Raw genomic sequence first — 17,448 nt, 5'->3', positions numbered from 1 at the left:
ACCTTTTTATTGAACTTTTTATTTGATCATTTACATCAGTTTTTAAGTCCTCTGTAAGTCACAGTGACCCTGACGATGGTCTTTGGAGGTTTTAGGAGGGGGGTCATTGGGTCTTAAAAAATCTAAAAAACAAATGTTTATATTTGTTAGGAGCAAAAAATTGGCCCACAAATGTGTGTTTACAACTGATGATTCACTTGAAAATTGAAGGTTTGTCCTGGTGGTGGTGCTAGAGGGAACATTATCAGGTCACCAAAATCAGGTCCAGATTAACCAGCCAGGGGACTCAGGTCAAACATGAGCTGTGGGCCTCTACTTACCACCCCTTTTCCCCACCTTCTGTGCAGTGTGTATGAATTAGTTAGTGACTAGCAATTACATTTTGGTGACTTAATAAGGTGCACATATATTTAGGAATTTGCACCATATAAGATCAGTATAAACTGAATTGATACAGGTTACTTATTTACTCATAGTGTTGAGGGCCCCGTCCACAAGAGTATTGATTCAGATGTCACTTTAAGGCCCTTATCATTTCAGTTTATATTGTGCATTACCAAACACATTTGTAAGTAATCTAATGACTGCAGACTAATTGCCATGTGGTGAACCTGAAGGCTCTGGGCTCCCTGAGTGTCGGGGGCCAGGATGCTTGCTTTGCTAAATTGTCTATTTCAGCCTTCAGTCTTTAACCAAAATCATAGTACGCACAGACAACAACAAACACACACAAACAAGGCAATAACTTTACTGCCTCGACAGACTTTTCTATAATGCAAAATTAATTTAGACTATGCATGGGGGAATTATTTGGGATAATCAGGGAATGAAGGAGCGCTCTTAGAAGCAGAGATGAATATGATATGCATTAATAAATAGAACACTTTAAAAACTTGGGTATATAATTGGGTATGTCGTATGACCAATTATTGTGAACAGCATGCGCGCATCACGGGCCTGTTATTATTCTGTCCTCTATCAAGGAGCTCTGCATTGATCTGTCTGGAACACTACAAAGGTCCCGTTGCATGTTGGGTACAATACTCCCTGAGCGCTGAGTGCGCATGCCCAACAGAAAACTCCATTATTTTTTTTGCTCGGAATCTGTAAAAAAAAAAAACAGTGGGAAACTGTGAATTTGGGATTACATGGATCGCTATGGTTGTCGTAATACATTTGAATGCTAGACGGTTTAGCAAAACAGAGACCAAAACAGCGGCTGGATAAGTGTGCACCAGGAGCGGGACATCCTTCAGTCTTGTTGGGACCCTACAGAATCAAGTAAATTCAGTCAGTTAGCTCTGCTAGCCTAGCTGGTAGCGTTAGCCCCCAAACCCCAGGCGCAGTAAAATGAAGCGTTATTGCCCTTTGTTTTTAAATCGGACTGGCAGACGTTACATAAACGCTGAGCGCTGATTGATCGCGTCAATGCGCGGGTTGAATCATGGTATTCTATATTTTACGGTTATTTGTTAAAGTATCGGCCGTTTTCAAAACATTCTCTGGTTAGTCCGTTAGCTAACCAGCTAACTCTTGATTCTCCCGCGAGCCAGAAAAGCGAAGACTCCAAAACTTCGCCAACACAGAGAGGTTGACGCAGAGAAAAGGTTGATAGGTCCTGCTAACATTACCGTGAGCTAACGGCTGTCAATAAGTAAGTGCAATCTGATCAAATTCAAAGAGGGTTTTTTTTCCACAAATCAGTATTGTGTCTCGCTCGTTTCTTGTAACCGTAGCTAACGAGCAAGAGTTTTGCATCGGAGTGTTTTGTGCGCCTGACAGCTGTCACGACAACATAGTACAAAGTAGGGTAGCTTACTAGCTTAGCTGTTAGCCTAGCTGCTAGCCTGCCTTGTACCAGTCGTGTAGTTAGTGAGATGTTTTACCATGGCTGCATACTGCAGAAATGTCGACTGAGCGCAACTACGATTTCCACCAAGATTGTATTTCAAGTTATTTTCATATTGCCTGCTTGTTAGCTTGTATGTTGTTTGTTGCAAGGACAGCTGCTCATTTTGTAACGTTAGCTAAACATCCAGTAAACCACGGGCCTATCCAAACACACCCTCCCACTTCAAAGTAGCCGCAGCTTGCTGTGAAGTTGTATTCTTTTTGAGAGAGCAATGCATCCGATGTAATCTTTTTCTTTTGAAAATGCGCTTTGATCTCATCACTTGCAGGGAATAGTTTATCACGTGAGGTATTTACCTTGGTTGTCCCTGTCACATTACATAATACACCTCAACCTTTCTTTGCAGGCTCTTTATCTTCATCCTAGACCCGACTCTGATTTGAACTGAACCATTTAATCTACAAGAGTCATCCTCTAAATTCAGGATCTGCCCGTCCAGGTGTTTTGGGTATCAAGTCAGGTTTTACTGGCAGTCTGTGTGCTTCTAACCCACCAGTATGTACATTGGACAGTGGATACCCTAGCCAAAACAGATCCTGGCTTCTCAAAGATGACAAGGTATGCTTAATGTGCTTCAGTTTTTCTATTTTTGGTTACTTTACCCTGACATCAAATCTGTTTTTCTTTTGCTGTGGCCTCACCCAGTGGTGATGTGTTTATACCATATTTTGGGTTAAAAATGTTAGAGACCACACTCTGTAGATGCTTGAATTGTAAGTGTTGGGCACTTTGCCAGACCTCTTTGAGGACATAGAGGACAGATGCAAAGTAAAGTCTCAGTAACTTACATTGACTTACAGAGTGCAAAACATTTAATTAGCAGCCCTTATTGTATAGCATCCTTCAATATTCTGGTAAACCTAGGCTGACGTCATCATGGTCACACTTTGTAGTATTTGATGTTTTACGCTGACATTTGGTGTTGTGTAATCAGATGAACGTGGCCCACACATTTAGCATGCAGGTTATAACACTGATATCCTGAAGACATTTGATCTTCCATTTTAAGTGTGCATTCATGTGTTAACTTATTTAGAGACTCACAGTGAGGTGCAACAAATGACACTGATACATTTTTCAAAGTATTAATACTAACTAGTATTATTATTAGTATTCTTGTGATCCTTTAGGCCATGAAAATAAATTTCCCTTGCCAATTTAAAGCTCTGGTAAAGTGTCATTACGAAATTGTTATTAAAATATTATACTATACGTTTTGTTTTGAATAATCCTGACCCCTGGAGTCTTTAAACAAATTTAACTTGCATGCAAAGAAAATATGTATCAACACTTTTGCTGCTTTTCCCTAGGTGCTGGCAGGCCGCAGCTACAAAATGATGGGAGGCAGTGAGACTGTCAGCGGGGACAAGGATGGCGTCCACACCACTGCAATACACATCCCCATCGGCTGGCAGAGAAGAGTGGAGGGCGGGCAGGTGATCTATGTCAGGTAGGTTGGTTCAGTTGAACAGAAAGCATATGCAGACTTATTGCTGATGGTTATTAATATTTGAAGACATTGATTTAATGTGACTGCTAATGTCTGTTAATGTATGTGTATCATTTATTCTGGAGAAATAGGAATGATGGTTTTGCACCACATTTTTCATTGAACAGTGGCTTGGATCTTGCTCAAAATTTAAGTGTAGAAAATATGAAATTGTTTAGGACCCCTGGTTCTCTGAAGAAGGTTCTTTTTTTTAAAGAGTGCTATTCACCCATTCAAATGGAGAGAAGCTTTGTTGATGTACAAGCACCAATGAGCTTGATAATATATAGTACAAACAGCTTATACATATGTGGACTATTACCTAGATTTGTGATCAGTTAAGTCCGACTAGATAACTTGGAGACAGGAAACTGATCACATTCAAATAAACTCCTATGGTGTATACAGGTTTATGTTTTCACCGCTTCAAATGTGGGCTGCAGAATCTGTTCTTTTTACTAATCTTTGTTTAATTTTAAATATTTTTCTTTTCTTGTAATTCTTAATGTATGCTGAAAGTTTTGGGGTTGCATCACATAATCTGTGTTAATTAACATTTCCCAGCTCTAAGAGAGGATTTTATTTACATTTCTAATTTCTAAATTGTAATCTGGGCTAAAATGGGTGTGCTGAGCTTTGCAACTGTTCTTTGAACATATCTTTGTTCACATATTTTAAGTTTGCTTTGAGTTTTCTGTTACAGTTTGTCCCTGTCTTCTGTTTATAGCCCCAGTGGCATTGCTCTATGCTCTCTGGACGAGGTCAAGACCTATCTGTTGACTGATGGCACCTGCAAATGTGGTCTTGAGTGTCCTCTCATTGTCAATAAGGTAAAGCCAGTTTTTTAGATTTGCTAGTGTTGTGTTTGTGTGTGGTCAGGGTGGGCACAGACGAAATACATTCAGTATACAGTACATTCAGATATTATCTGGACTTTTGAGTTTTTCGATGTAGTAACTCTGTGACACTTGAATGTGAACTTATATTTATAAAAGCATGGTGATAACGTCTTCAAACTCACTTGACCACTGTGGTGGGTTGGTGTCGTTTGTTCGGACACTGAGGATGTCAAAACATGCTGCCTTGTTTATAGCAATAAACGTGTCTTAAACAAGCTTCGAATATCAAGCATTGTGTTTGCATAAAAAAAAAAACCCCTGTAAACTTGAGTCAAACTCACTGAAGTGATATTCAAAGAGTCTGTACTCATTGGCAGCACTGGAAGATGCAGGCATGTGATATCCCCACATGTGTTGAATTAAATATCTATGACTAACTTTTGGAATTAAGTTTGTCCAACTTTGTAGAATCATGGCTGACCTTTTCTTCATAAAAATGTGAGTGCACTTTGTCTGCAATAAGCAACAATTCTTGTGTGCATAAAAACCCTCACTGGTGCCCTTAACAGTCATACATTTGATGAAATGTTTAGCAAAGATCTCGCTCAGATTTCTCTCATTATGCAAAGAGTTCTCCCCGAATTCTCTCCAATCCTCTTTTATCTGGTGTCCTGCAGGTTTTCAGCTTCACTGTGGGAGTGAAGGTGGAGCAGCACAGCCAGCCATTAGGCAAAGCAGAGCAGGACATGACCAAACTGTGTAACCACCGCAGGAAAGTGGTAGCAATGGCTGCTCTGTGTCGGAGTATGCAGGCCTCACAGCTGCCCTACGCCAACCTTCATCATCCAGGTAAAGTTTGCCTCATGTACTCAGTACTCCTATACCTGTGTACTATCAAACATAAACTAATCTATTAATAGCTTTTCTATACAAATTTTTACTGATTTCCTCAACGGATGCTAATCAGCATCATCATTATTGTTAAGGTTTCTGTAGTTCAGGTGTTTTAGATTGTATTACATTGTTTTGCTATTGGGTTGAGTGTGCTGTGTGCGTAGTACTCGCCTCATGTAGAGGGCTCTTATGGGACTATGATCTCACAAGTCCCGCAGGACCCAACACAAATTTACTGTGTGTGGGAGCGCTTTGTCAGTATCAACATCGTGATGGGATGAATTGGAGATGAAATATAATTTATTAGAGGCTGTTATTATTGGGCTTAACCATGCATGTAAATTAGTGGTGCAACGGATCATAAAATTCACGGTTGCGATCGCATCACGGATCTGAGTCACGGATCGGATCAGCACAAAAGAGAAAAAAGGGAGCAAATATAACTTTTAGAGATCCCTGATCACGTTTTTTTTCCCCCAATACTTATTGCAGATCATTGTTGATCCATATTGTTGTTTGATTATAGCAGCTGGTTTACAAGGTTCCAGACTTTTATGTTTTTGCCACCATCCCAAAAATCACTGGGAAAATCAAGTCAGTGTAAAACATAAAAACATTCTAAATTTGATCCTTTTACTTTGTTATAGTAACCTATAGTGTTTTTCTTTCCTTTTTAAAAACACACAATTCAAGTGATAAGGAAATAAAAGATCAACAAATCTTGTCATTAGTAGTTTAATGATGTATTATAAGATGCTAATCTCTAACATCTATTCCTTCAAACAACTGGATTTATTCAAGTTTTTCACCAACACTACATTTCACGAGATTACATATGAACACATTATAATCACGTTATAATTTACTTTCAACCAATACTCATTTTCACTGAACAGAGACTGAACGCATCATATTGTAACTGAACCAAACCTTCGTTCTCCTTGTGTCAATTTAAACACGGATTGTAACATTATCAGAGATCGGCGACTAGAAAAGCATAAATGCCGATGTCCTGATCACATATTTTGCTGAATATCGGCGGATAACGATCGTCAGTAAAACTTTATTTCACACTGTGATGGTTAACGTTAAACTGCAATTAATCTGCGTTTCACATGCGTGCCGAACCATGAGGGGGGATCTGTACGTATCACGGTTCAACAGTGGTTCGTTACACCACTAATGTAAATTCAGATGTTTCTGTTTAGTTTCTCCCTCGCTGCCTTGTCACCCATTTTTTCTCCCCCCCCCCCCCCCCCCCCCCCCCCGAAGTCTTACACTTTACATGCTCCATTTCCATGTTTGTATACACTTTTATGGATTTTGCTTGAAGCAATAGGAGTGAGAAGGGCCAGAGCGATTTTCAATAGAAAACATTTTGGATGTTGTGTGTGTGATCTGAATCACTACAGGAGTAGGCGGGAGTGGGATCTGTCAGAGCAGTCAGTGATGCTCGGAAATCCTGCGGGAGCAGGTGGGTGTGGGAGTAAAAAACGAGTGCTGGTCAGTGCAGCAGCTGTCAGCCACGTGGAATTAAAAGAAGACAGAAGATATTCAGCAAAAATGATTAGGGGGTGTTTCGTGGACACATTTGTTGTCTTGCTGCAGTTTCTACCTAATAGTATATTTGAACAGGTCCATAGTTTTATGGTGCTCAGTAGAATAGTACTATCTTTGTGGTCCTGTCAATCCATCTTCATCTGTATTTATATTTTGACAAAATGCATGTCAACTGCCTTTTAATGTGCTTTCAGTTAACACACATCCACCATAGTGCACATAAGTGTTAAAATATCAAAGTATCGTTACACGGGCACCAGATGCACTTTCTCTACTTTCAGACATGGAGTTAAATAAGTTTAAATAAATAAAAGTTGAAAATGTTATGCCCTCAACATTAGTTGGTATTGAATATCAATATTTTTCAAGGTAGTGTATTGGTTAAAGAAATTGCAGTATCCTTACACTAGTGCAAATAAGTATTAGGGGAAAAAAACAAGCAAATTATCACTTTGGACCTGAGGGGTGCAATGGGTCTACTACAGATTTCCATGTGCATCAAGTGGCTGATTACAGTTAAGTCAAATAACAACCCTCACGACTATTTACCTGGTTTTATAAGAACGCATGAGGTATGCACTGATATATTATCCAAAAAGTACATGTTCCCCTGTAAAAGGATCATATTTTTGTGTTGTATTCTTTACACCCACTCTGCCTCCACAGACACATCGAATCATCTAAAAGTAATCGTTAATAGAATGTATCGGCTTCTTCTGCTCATGTTTGGTAGTATTTCAAAAGGTAGGGTCCTTAAAGAATGAGCATGGCCTCAAGACTGCTCACTAACTACCTTCAGCATCAAAATGCTCCTGAGCATGCAGACAGAATTTAAATTCTCAGTATTTAGTTTATAGACTGTATACAAGTAGGAAAGCAGGGAAAGTGACTTCACCATAACCCATATGCACCTGTGTGTCCACTTTCAGAGATGAGCAGCGGAGTGGACAGCCGCAATCCAAAGCGAATACTTGTGGATCGGGAAGAGGAGGACCGTAACATTTACCATCCCAAACTCCATCCGGTCCCAGCTCGACCCCACAGCAACCTCCATATAAACCCCTCTGCCAGCCCCAAATCCTCCCACCACTTTATTTACCCGTACAATGGTTCCTCCCCTGTCCTTCACACAGGCACAAACTCTCACCAACCCCTAGATGCTTTTAGAAGGCTTCAAAATCCTCCTCCTATTCCTGCCTCCTCCAGCTCCTCCTCCAGCTCCTCATTCCCAGCGTACAGCCCTGCCCAGAGATCACCTCGCACCCCCACACCACAAGGTCAAAGAACTCCCAAAACCCCAGAGACTCCGGGTTCTCCTCGGCTCGGGCCCCTCTCTACGCCTCCCCCCTCTTCCCCTATGAGCATGGGCGGAGGAGGAAGAGGAGCACAGACTCACGCTCATCATCCTCATGGTGTCATTGTGGGAGGCTCCCCCCTCTCTCCGTCTCCCTCCCTCTCTCCCTCTGTTCATAACATGAACTGTGTGTCTCCTCACCAGCGGTCCCGCCACCCTTCAGCCTCTCCTTCCCCTCTCTCTGATCAGGGAGGAGGACTGATGGGAAGTAACTTGCCTCAGAGGAGGAAATCCACCTCTTCCTCTCCACACTCCCCTCTCCCCGGTGGCTCCCCAAACCCCAGCCCCCACTTCCCTAAGTACAAGCTGGAAGACATCTTGGAGCAGTTTAAGAACTCAGGCAACAGCAGCACTAATAACCACCACCTCCTACTCCCTACTAACCTTTCCTTACTGACCAACCAAAGCAGTAGCAACCCTAATGCTCCCTCCTCAAAGCCCTCAAAGAGTACCATGAGTCCGATTCCACCAGGTTTTGGGTTGAACTCCACAGGGACTTCTAGTTTACCTCTGGGGCCATTTCTGAACCAACATCACAGCCATCAGGGAAAGCTGTCAAACCCAACTTCTTTCCCTGCGAGTAGCCTGCTCTCTGCGGCTGCCAAGGCTCAGCTGGCTAACCAGATAACCCAAGGCTCAAAGGTGGCCAGCAATCTGGTGAGCTTGCCCTCTTCTCTGGAGGTCCTGAAAGATGGACAGCAGCAACAGTCATCCAAGGTAACAAACAGCACTTTACATAGTAGCCACCCTCCCTCCTCCAAAGCTTCTACTAGGCCTCCCCATCCCTCCCTTGCAGCAGCCTCCGTCCTTTTCCCCCCGTCCCACTCTCTGGCCCAGTCCCTGGCTTCCTCCTTGCCCCACCTACCTCCCACAACAGAGCGCAATGCGTCGCACAGGAAGAGGCAACGGCGATCTCCCACAGTGCTCAGCATTCTAAGAGACACCCAGCAGCTGGCTAATGGGCCGCAGAAGACCCCACCAGGAGACACAGTTATCAACCTATCCTCATCTTCATCTTCCTTCCCCACCTCCTCGCACTCCTCCTCTACCTCAGCTGTGCAGAACCAGAATGCTGTCATGTTAGAAAACCATCATCATCATCATCTTCTCCCCGGGCAGACGCCGAGGCTCCCCGTTTCTCGACAGATGGCACACCTTTCCAGGCCTCCTAGACAAACTGAGGCTCTGGATTTCACTACAGGTCTGACACATACACCTCTTGGCTTGGATCCTCCAACTCAGCCTCTGTCTGCTCTGTTGCACCTGCTAAGTGTGCAGAACGCGCAGGCTTCAGCATCCAGCTCTGCTTCAGCTCAGCCCGGATCTGTTTCACTTGAAGGAGGTGGACACACTAATAAGCAGAGCCCCAGACGGTCGCCCTCTTCTCCCGCCTCTCATTCTAACGTCAGGCACTCACAGACTCGGTCACCGTGCCGAACCAGTAACACTAATCCTCTACCGTCGGTGCTTCAGCCGCTTTCTCCTCCCCCGACTTCCTCTCAGTTCAGATCGGTGCAGTCTCCAACGTGTCCCCAGTCTACTAAATCAAGTCCTCTAATTAGACATTCAACACTGCCCAACTCAAATTTAGCTTTACACAACAGCTGCAGCCCATCTCAGCATACGTTCCAGACTCCAGGCAAGCATCAAGCAACTGAGAATCACATTCCTACAGTTGACTCTGTTTCGCAGGAACGATCGCAGGAAACCTCACCACAGGGCACAGAGATTGGTAGTAACAGCATAAATTTATCAGTGGACCTGAGTCATTCTCAAGGCGGTGTTTCTATATCCAGCTCCCCGAAGCCTCTTGACCTTAGCAACCATGTCCTGGCCCTTCTCGCAGCATCTTCCACCGTACCCCAGGGGGAGGGCAGCTCCTCTGACCACACCACTGATGTTGTGATGTCTTCTCAAGGAAATCTCGCTGCAGGTGAAGATATTTTAAGTCTGAAGTGTGTTTTTTTTTGTCTTGAACATAATAACCATAATATTTGAATACATATTGATGTAATATGGCTTACAGAGCTTTGCAATATGCTGAAATTGCACCCATATAGACATCAAGATACTCTCGCATCTTTAGCTCATTCAAGTCTGTTTGATGTGAACTGTGTGTCATGAGCTCTTTCTTTTTAAATCAGGCTTTATGGATGACCGTAGCTCTTAGGATGGTTGAGGGCAAGGGATACAAATCTGTACTCATGGTTCACCCTTTTTGGGGTATTGACGTGTCTGCACGTGTTTATTGATGTGCTTTTGCTATCTTGTAAATGTAATGCTGTTTTGTAGCTAAGTATTACGTACCAAAGTCAACCACCAGATTTAAATCCTGTGTAAAACACAAAACACAGCTCAATGTGTTTACTGATTGACAAGTCAGCTTAAACAGATGTAAATGATTCATGTCTCTCCCACAGGGCCAGATGAGTCTGGATGTGTGGACCCGAAGGTCTCCATAGTGACCAAACCTCCAGTAGCCACGAGCCCCGGGCCAGCTATCTCCTCTCGTCTCGGGGATAATCACAGTCCTCATACACCTTCAGCTGTGGGTGACTCAACCTCTCCCTTACCTCTGGCAGAGGCCTTCCCCTTCATGAACCAAGAGCAGCTGCTTCAGTTGCTGTCATCCACAGGAGGTCTACCTTCCCTCCTGGACCCAGCAGTCCTGGCTTCATTGCCCCTAGGGGGGCTGTGGTTGGGAGGGCAACATGCACAGATACCCCCTGCCACTGCACCACAACCACCACAGACTCTTGCAGAGCAGCAGCAATCGGAGCAGCAGCAGCAGTTACTGCTACACCAACAAGAGACACAGCAGCAGAACCAGGATCAACAACAGAAGCAGTTAAACAACAATCCCCTGTTTCCCTTGTTGCCCTTGTTGAGCGGGGCACAAGGGGAGCTGCCTCTGAACCTTTTGGGCCTGCTGAATCCACTCCCACCTTCAGCCTCAACCCCTACCCCAGGACAGGAAGCTGATTTAGGGCTCACAGAAAAACCTAGCCTTCAGGCTCTGATCATGGCCTCTTTGTTACTCGGGCAACATCAGGCACCTTTGTTACCTCTGTCTGGGCTGGGTCAGTTGGGCCAGGTGAGCTTGGAAGTTCCTCTCCAGCAGTCACAGCACATCACCACCACATTGGAAGGCCTCACCTTGGATAAGACCTCTGGCCTCCTGGATCCTTCAGCCCTATCGGGTGCAGGGCTCTTGGAGGTCGCCCAAGGGCTCCTCCCCCTTCCCCCAGGAGCTGAGGGCACCATCCAGGCCCTACAGTCTCTGCTCCTTCCTGCCGCTCTTCCTCATCCCCACGCAGCCTTCCTGCCCCTCAGTCCTGCCTTGCTCTCTGCCGCCCTGAGTTCTGCCGAGCTCCACCCATCTCCCCACACCCAATTAGCTTCTGCACAGCAAACCCAACATACCCAACCTCAGGTATGCTCCCTACCTCCTATAGTTATTTCCTCTGAGCTCCCCATAGTTTCCCTAGAACAACCTATGAGCTCATTTCCTTATCTGCTCAATTGTTTCTCCCTGCGTTAGTTAATCTTATTTTCCTCAAAATCCCGTCAACTGTTTTCCTTAACAGCTAAAATATGTTTTTTGCTAAATTATTTTCAAATGAAGGACTCTTACTTTTTTGGGTCGTTTACAGCCCGTCTATCTTAATGTACTTCAGGTGTGAATGCACATGTTTATGCAAACATTTTGCATTTATAAAAATGTAAAGAATTTGTCTGCGTCCTGCCAGTCTGCATTTCTTTGACCCCATCTCTACCTTTTTATTTTTCACTCTTTTGTAATTTGTTTTCCTGAAGTTAAACTCCTCTAATGTGCTCTATTCTCAAAGGTACCTACTGATGCTGGTGTTGACACCCTCATCCCCCTCTGTCTCCAAGGCAAAGACAACCCCATCCTTCAACAGTTACTGCCCACTCTGCTTAACTCTGCTGTATTAGGTGAGTTGGTGCCCACCCTGTGTAACACTTCTTTCTAAAGAATACACTCTGTATGTTAGGAATAAATTAAATTATACCAGCGAAAATTACCAACTGTTGTCAGTATTAATACTTGAAACATTGCAGACATTATCAGTAAGCCATTAAATCAGTGCAACTATGACACATCTTTGTAGGAGATCTTTCTGGTATCACAGGACTCCACAACTTGTTGGGGATTGGAGCAGGTTCTATCCTCCTACCTTCAGTCCAGGCCTCTGCTTTGGGCATGCCTCTGCTGCAGGGTCCTGATGGAGCTATCAACTTGCTTAACAACCTACAGGTAGGTACCTGGCCTGTAGCTCGGTGGATAAACCATTCAGGGGGCAGCTTCTCATTTTTAACCGGCGCTGACTGTTGCTATTGCCGGTTAAAATAACTAACGTCACCAGTGACGGGCTTTGTCAGCTGTTGCTACCTAAAATGTATTCTGTGAGTAACTTGATGATGGACATGTATCATACTTGGCTTTTGACGGGTTAAAGTGCTCTCTAAGCTGGTCTGTGCACTCCTCCACTCTGTAACACCACTTTACAACCGCGAGTGGACTGAGAGTCCAACAGAGTGAGACGTCTTCTCTTTATCGGATTGCATCACATCTGTTTTAGGAGTCCCATTTAAACTTATATTTAATTTGTAATTTATTCGCTTAATTGTGGATAATTTGCTTTTGGATTCTTTTCCATCAATGAGAAAACACATTGGTTGTTCTCTAACATTTTAGGGGATCTTTGTTATAGATTGCCTCAACCTTTTTTCTTCTTTTTTTTTTTTTTTACTTCTTTCCTCCAGCTAAACCTTGCACCACCCTCAGAAGGAGACAAGCCAATGTCATTGCAGGAAACACAAAGTCCTGCCCCACAGGAAGACATTCCAGCCAGTCAGATGGCTCCCGAAGTAGTACCCAGTCCTGTTCCAGCTCCTGTTTCAGCCCCGGCCCGAGAACACAGCCCACCCCTACAGCGGGTATCTGAGGGCAGGTCTGTTATCGATCCTTACACCTCTTTCATGGACACGATTTATACCTCCTTCCTTCAAGTCAGCGCTAAAGAGCAGGAAGGCAGGGCCCACATGGGGCCATCTGACCCCACTTCACCCTTCTGTGCCTTACCACCGGTTTCTTTCCCCGTGGAACACCATACCATGTCCACCCCTGTTCAAACTCTGTCCCAGGCAAGTGCCCCAATCTCCCTCAGCCCACGTCGGGCCTGTTCCCTCCACAACCCAGACTTATCCCGACTCAGCTTGGAAGCAGCAGCCCATTCCCCAGCCCAGGGGACGCCCAAACCCACTGAGGATGGGCCAACGTCACCTTTACAAAGGAAACCGGTTATGGTAGAGGGACACACCCACCCAGAGCCTCCTCTGCCATCCCTGTACTTTGAGGAGGCTAAGACGGACTGCACGGGGCCTTCTGCGGCTGTGTGCCCCTATGTGGAAGCGGGGGTAGACAGACAGGGGCATCTTCCCCATGCGGGGTATCTCAGTCCCAGGGATGGATGCAGTGGGAGGCCCAATGAGGAGACAGCTGGGACGCTGCTGCGCACCGAACAGGGAAGGGTGAGTGCCTGGGTCTCCAGTTTCCTTTAAACTGGAAAACAAGATTTTATATCATAAAGTGGGACTGCATAAAAGAGGAATGTTGCGTTTTGATTGACTCGAATGACTGCATTTTTACTATGATTTTACCTCTTAAGGATCAAGCGGGAGCAGTGGGTGGAGCCAGAAGAGGAAGGAAAAGGAAACAAACGTAAGTGGTCTTGTTAACAGTTCATTCCTCAGACATGTTCTCGACAAGGAATCGCCCGTATAAAGCAATTCCCAGTGAAATTCCTAGTGGCGTCGGTTGCACTGTGATGAATCAAAGACGTTTTATAACGACTGTATCAGGTGTATTTGGGTATATATTGTGTGTTAATGTGTTTCTTACTTTGCCTATCAGGCTACAGAATGTGTTAGAAGACTTCAGAGACATGGATGCTACAGCACTAGAGGAAACCAAGGCCACGGTAAGACTCTGATGTATTGGTTTAATTATCAGAAGCACTATTACCTCTCTCTTTTTTTATTGAATTGTATTTTCCTTACTTTAAAGTATGGCCTGTTTTTTCGCCAGTAGTTGTTGTTCACTACAATGTTACTGGTACTTTCCAACAGTCTGGATTTTGTAATCCATGTTATCGCCTGACTCACAGATGTTTCCTCTAGCACCACCATGAGGTTCGCATTTGTGGTTTTGAATGAAATGTCTTCTCAGCCATTGAATGGATTCTCATGAGATTTGGTGCAGACATTCATGTTCCCTTCAGGATGAATTCTTATAATGTTGGTGGTCCCTTATTTTTTCATTTAGCACCATCATCAAGACAACATTTTTTAATCTGTTCCATACTTTGGTATTTGACCAAATGCCTGCGTAACTTTTCATCAGCCAAAAGATGATGAACATGGTATACGTACCTGCTCAGCATTAGTATGTTAGCATTGTTATTGTGAGCATGTTAGCATGTTGTCGTTATCATTTAGAGTACCAAGAGTATTTTCGTTAAATGGCTGCTTTAACTCCCTTTGTATGATTCAAATATACAAGTAACAGTGAAAGTGTTTTCATTTGCTTGTCCCAAGGGTGGAGAAACATCACAGCAATTCCAGCGCAGCACAAACAAATGTCATTAAAAAAAGAATGTCATTAAAAAAAGAATGTCATAAAATCTTTTTCAAAAGATAAACAACTAAATAACATTTAAGCAAAAAACAATCTCACCACAAGGTCCTTTTTTTAAGTGAGAGTTTTTTTAGGAGCTTTTAATAATTTATTTAATTCAACTTATCTTCGTCAGCAGATGTCATTGTTGTCATACAATTGTATTTAAATTTTTTGTAGGACTTCTTGTCCATGTTGACTAAAGGTCAAAGTTAATTTTTGATCTTTGAAACGGCAAAGTTCAATGAGTCTTGTGGTGAGATTGTTTTCTCAACTGCTGGTTCCAAGCTCCAGATTGCTGAAATGGCCAAAAGCAAGAATCTGTACCAGTTTGAGGGGTGGTATTCTGTCTCGTACATTCTACTTTCTACAACAAGAAAACAAAGGCTAGATGTGAAGAGGAATCTTTTTGTTTTGTACTGGGGATGATGGTGCAGTTCTGACTGCGGTGGTAAAGTCATTCCATCACAAGGGGGGGGGGGGGAGATAATGCTGATGTGACTGTAATTTCTGTCTCTGTCCCGCTCCAGACAGCACTGCTGAAGCCCGAGAGGTCAGTCCGCGGCAGGAGGCGACGAGGCGCCAGGTCTCAGAGGCAGTGATTGGTGGAGGGAGCTGTAAGTCACAGCTGTTCACCAATCAAAGGCGGCCAGGCGTCTCACGTTCCCCCTCCATCTCTCCAACATCTTCACCACTGTTTAGACCCGTCGTTTTTTTTTAGTTCAACTGCACTAATATTATGCCGTTGTCATGTCAACCATTGTTATGGCAACCACTATGAAAAAACATATAGGAGAGAGATCTAGTCTGAAAAGTTAATTTATAAAAATGTGTAAAAAAAAAAAAAAAAAAAAAAATTGAAGAGAAGTTTTGTGGATACTTTTTCACTTAGTTCTTCTCTTAGGTCTAGTTCACAAAATAATGGTTGCTTGACATTGTGATCAGAGATCTGTTAAATATGGTTGTTGTTAGAATTATATCGATGAGAAAACACAAAAAACAAGAGTACTGTTTTCTTCTCATCAGTGTATAACTGAGTCAGGATGAAGCCCAACTACTTGAACGATGCTCTCTGTTGAAAGTGTACGTGTGTGGATGTGTGTGTGTGTCTTTTTATGCGTCTGAGTGTGTGTTGGACAACAGTGCTACAGCTGAGCCCCTCACTGTCCGACCGTCAGTGGAAGTCATTATCATTAAACAGGACCCTATCTGTTTATACGACAAAGGGTTCTCTGCAGAGACACACAGTGGTTGTATTTCAAGGAAATGTTTTGAAGGGTTTTCAGAAGGTGCTGGAAGAGAATATAAGAAGGAACAGACTTGAGTTTTCTTTTCTGTCAAAGTATAGAATATCTTTTATATGGGACAAGCCAAGGAAATAATCTTCACCTTATCAGGTTTCATGAATCAGTTTACATCAGCCGTTGGTCACACAGAAAATACCGTTTTATCATAATTCCATGTGTCCCGTGAGATGCTCCTCCGTGGTTTGGACATCACCAATAATGTAACTGAGAAAACATCCATTTAAAGTTTGTAGAACTTTTGACTCATGTCATGAAACGCGTCAGGATACCCCGACATGTCACAGAGTGACAGAGTGAATCTGACTACATCCTTTTTTTGACGTTTGCAAGTTCCACAATAAATGTGGAACAATTCAGAAAAACTTTGAGCATCATTTGTCGCATTTCGGCAAACCCACTTGCACTTCACATGCTGTCATTTGTCACTGTGAAGAATTACACAAAGCTGTGGTGTCCCAAGCGGCCACTCCTGAGCGGGGAGATAAATGTCTGGAAAAGATATTGAATATTTGCAGGAATCCCGAGGTCATACAAATTACAGTACAGTATGTCATTTGATTGGTTGAACGAACGGCTGGATAACTTAAACACAGTGAACTATGACGTCTTGCGTAGATCTTTTGAGTCGGTGGATTTGGAGTAATTTCTTCCCTCTGTTTCCTCATGTCACTATTTGAGCTCTCCTCCACACACTGCCCTGTCCCAAGAGTACTGGCATCTCTTGCTGTATTTAAAAAAAAAAAAAAAAAAGAATTAAGAAAGTGAAAAAGAAAGCAGATTATGCAATTTCTACACTTGGAGATTTGTACATATGTACAGTTAATGTGTTTTATTTTGATTTTATATTGTTAGAGAAAGAGACAAGAAAGAAAACAATGAATTGTGAATTTTTCTGGGAATTGTAATTAAGTATTTTTCTCATTCTACCCCTGGCTTTCAATACTTATGTTTAAAAAGACGATTAAATTGTGGACTGTAGCTTTCTTTTTTTATATGGGAGTCTTTTTTTATTTAATATTAAACTATTTACAGAAAATGTACTTTGTGTTGATTTCTCTTCAGTGAAAAACCTAATGATGTAGTTTATAGGTATCCGGATTAGCCTTGAACTCTCACACTGTTTGATAAGGATTATAATTAACATGCATGAAACATCGTAGGTTGTTAATACAAAAAAATGTTTGTTTGATAGCTTAAAATGGAAGTCTCATACCTGCTAAATTACTGTCAATGTACATATTTCATAACGTACTCCAAAGAAGTCCCAAGTAGAGGGTTTATGTGTCCCAGTCAAGTCAAGTGTCAACTACACAATATTCTTATAAAGATGGGGTTAAAGTTATGGATTATTTGTGCATTGTTGTTGACTTTCAGTAAATCTGCAAATCCAAGT

At 43.0% G+C, this 17,448-nt stretch overlaps 1 protein-coding gene across 2 annotated transcripts; it reads left to right on the top strand.

Moving 5' to 3' along the window:
• Positions 1-1,115: 1,115 nt before the first annotated feature.
• Positions 1,116-17,095, top strand: mbd6 (methyl-CpG binding domain protein 6). 2 transcript variants are annotated; one of them, XM_068733241.1, is made up of 13 exons: positions 1,116-1,281; positions 2,259-2,470; positions 3,223-3,362; positions 4,129-4,231; positions 4,918-5,089; positions 7,624-9,981; positions 10,469-11,481; positions 11,897-12,005; positions 12,182-12,327; positions 12,837-13,604; positions 13,742-13,794; positions 13,987-14,053; positions 15,279-17,095. In XM_068733241.1, exons 3-13 carry the CDS (start codon positions 3,247-3,249, stop codon positions 15,348-15,350), a joined length of 4,977 nt encoding a protein of 1,658 aa, XP_068589342.1. In that variant the 5' UTR covers positions 1,116-1,281; positions 2,259-2,470; positions 3,223-3,246; the 3' UTR covers positions 15,351-17,095. The 2 variants fall into 2 exon arrangements, with proteins under 2 accessions (XP_068589342.1, XP_068589343.1); XM_068733242.1 differs by having other exon boundaries at positions 1,116-1,654.
• Positions 17,096-17,448: the final 353 nt, after the last annotated feature.

This window comes from Cebidichthys violaceus, unplaced genomic scaffold (genome assembly GCF_023349555.1).
Source record: "Cebidichthys violaceus isolate CVI_PGR_0920_01 unplaced genomic scaffold, fCebVio1.0.p SCAF_6, whole genome shotgun sequence".
In the NCBI taxonomy this organism is placed as follows: domain Eukaryota; kingdom Metazoa; phylum Chordata; class Actinopteri; order Perciformes; family Stichaeidae; genus Cebidichthys; species Cebidichthys violaceus.
The sequence above is the reverse complement of the archived record's forward strand: the minus strand, read 5'-3'. Positions and strand labels throughout refer to the sequence as shown.

Excerpts from the sequence above, each read along its gene's own strand:
- mbd6 (XM_068733241.1), top strand. The coding sequence starts at position 3,247 with ATGATGGGAGGCAGTGAGACTGTCAGCGGGGACAAGGATGGCGTCCAC. Across the intron at positions 5,090-7,623 it reads CGCCAACCTTCATCATCCAG|AGATGAGCAGCGGAGTGGAC; the intron begins GTAAAGTTTGCC and ends GTCCACTTTCAG. Across the intron at positions 14,054-15,278 it reads TAGAGGAAACCAAGGCCACG|ACAGCACTGCTGAAGCCCGA; the intron begins GTAAGACTCTGA and ends GTCCCGCTCCAG.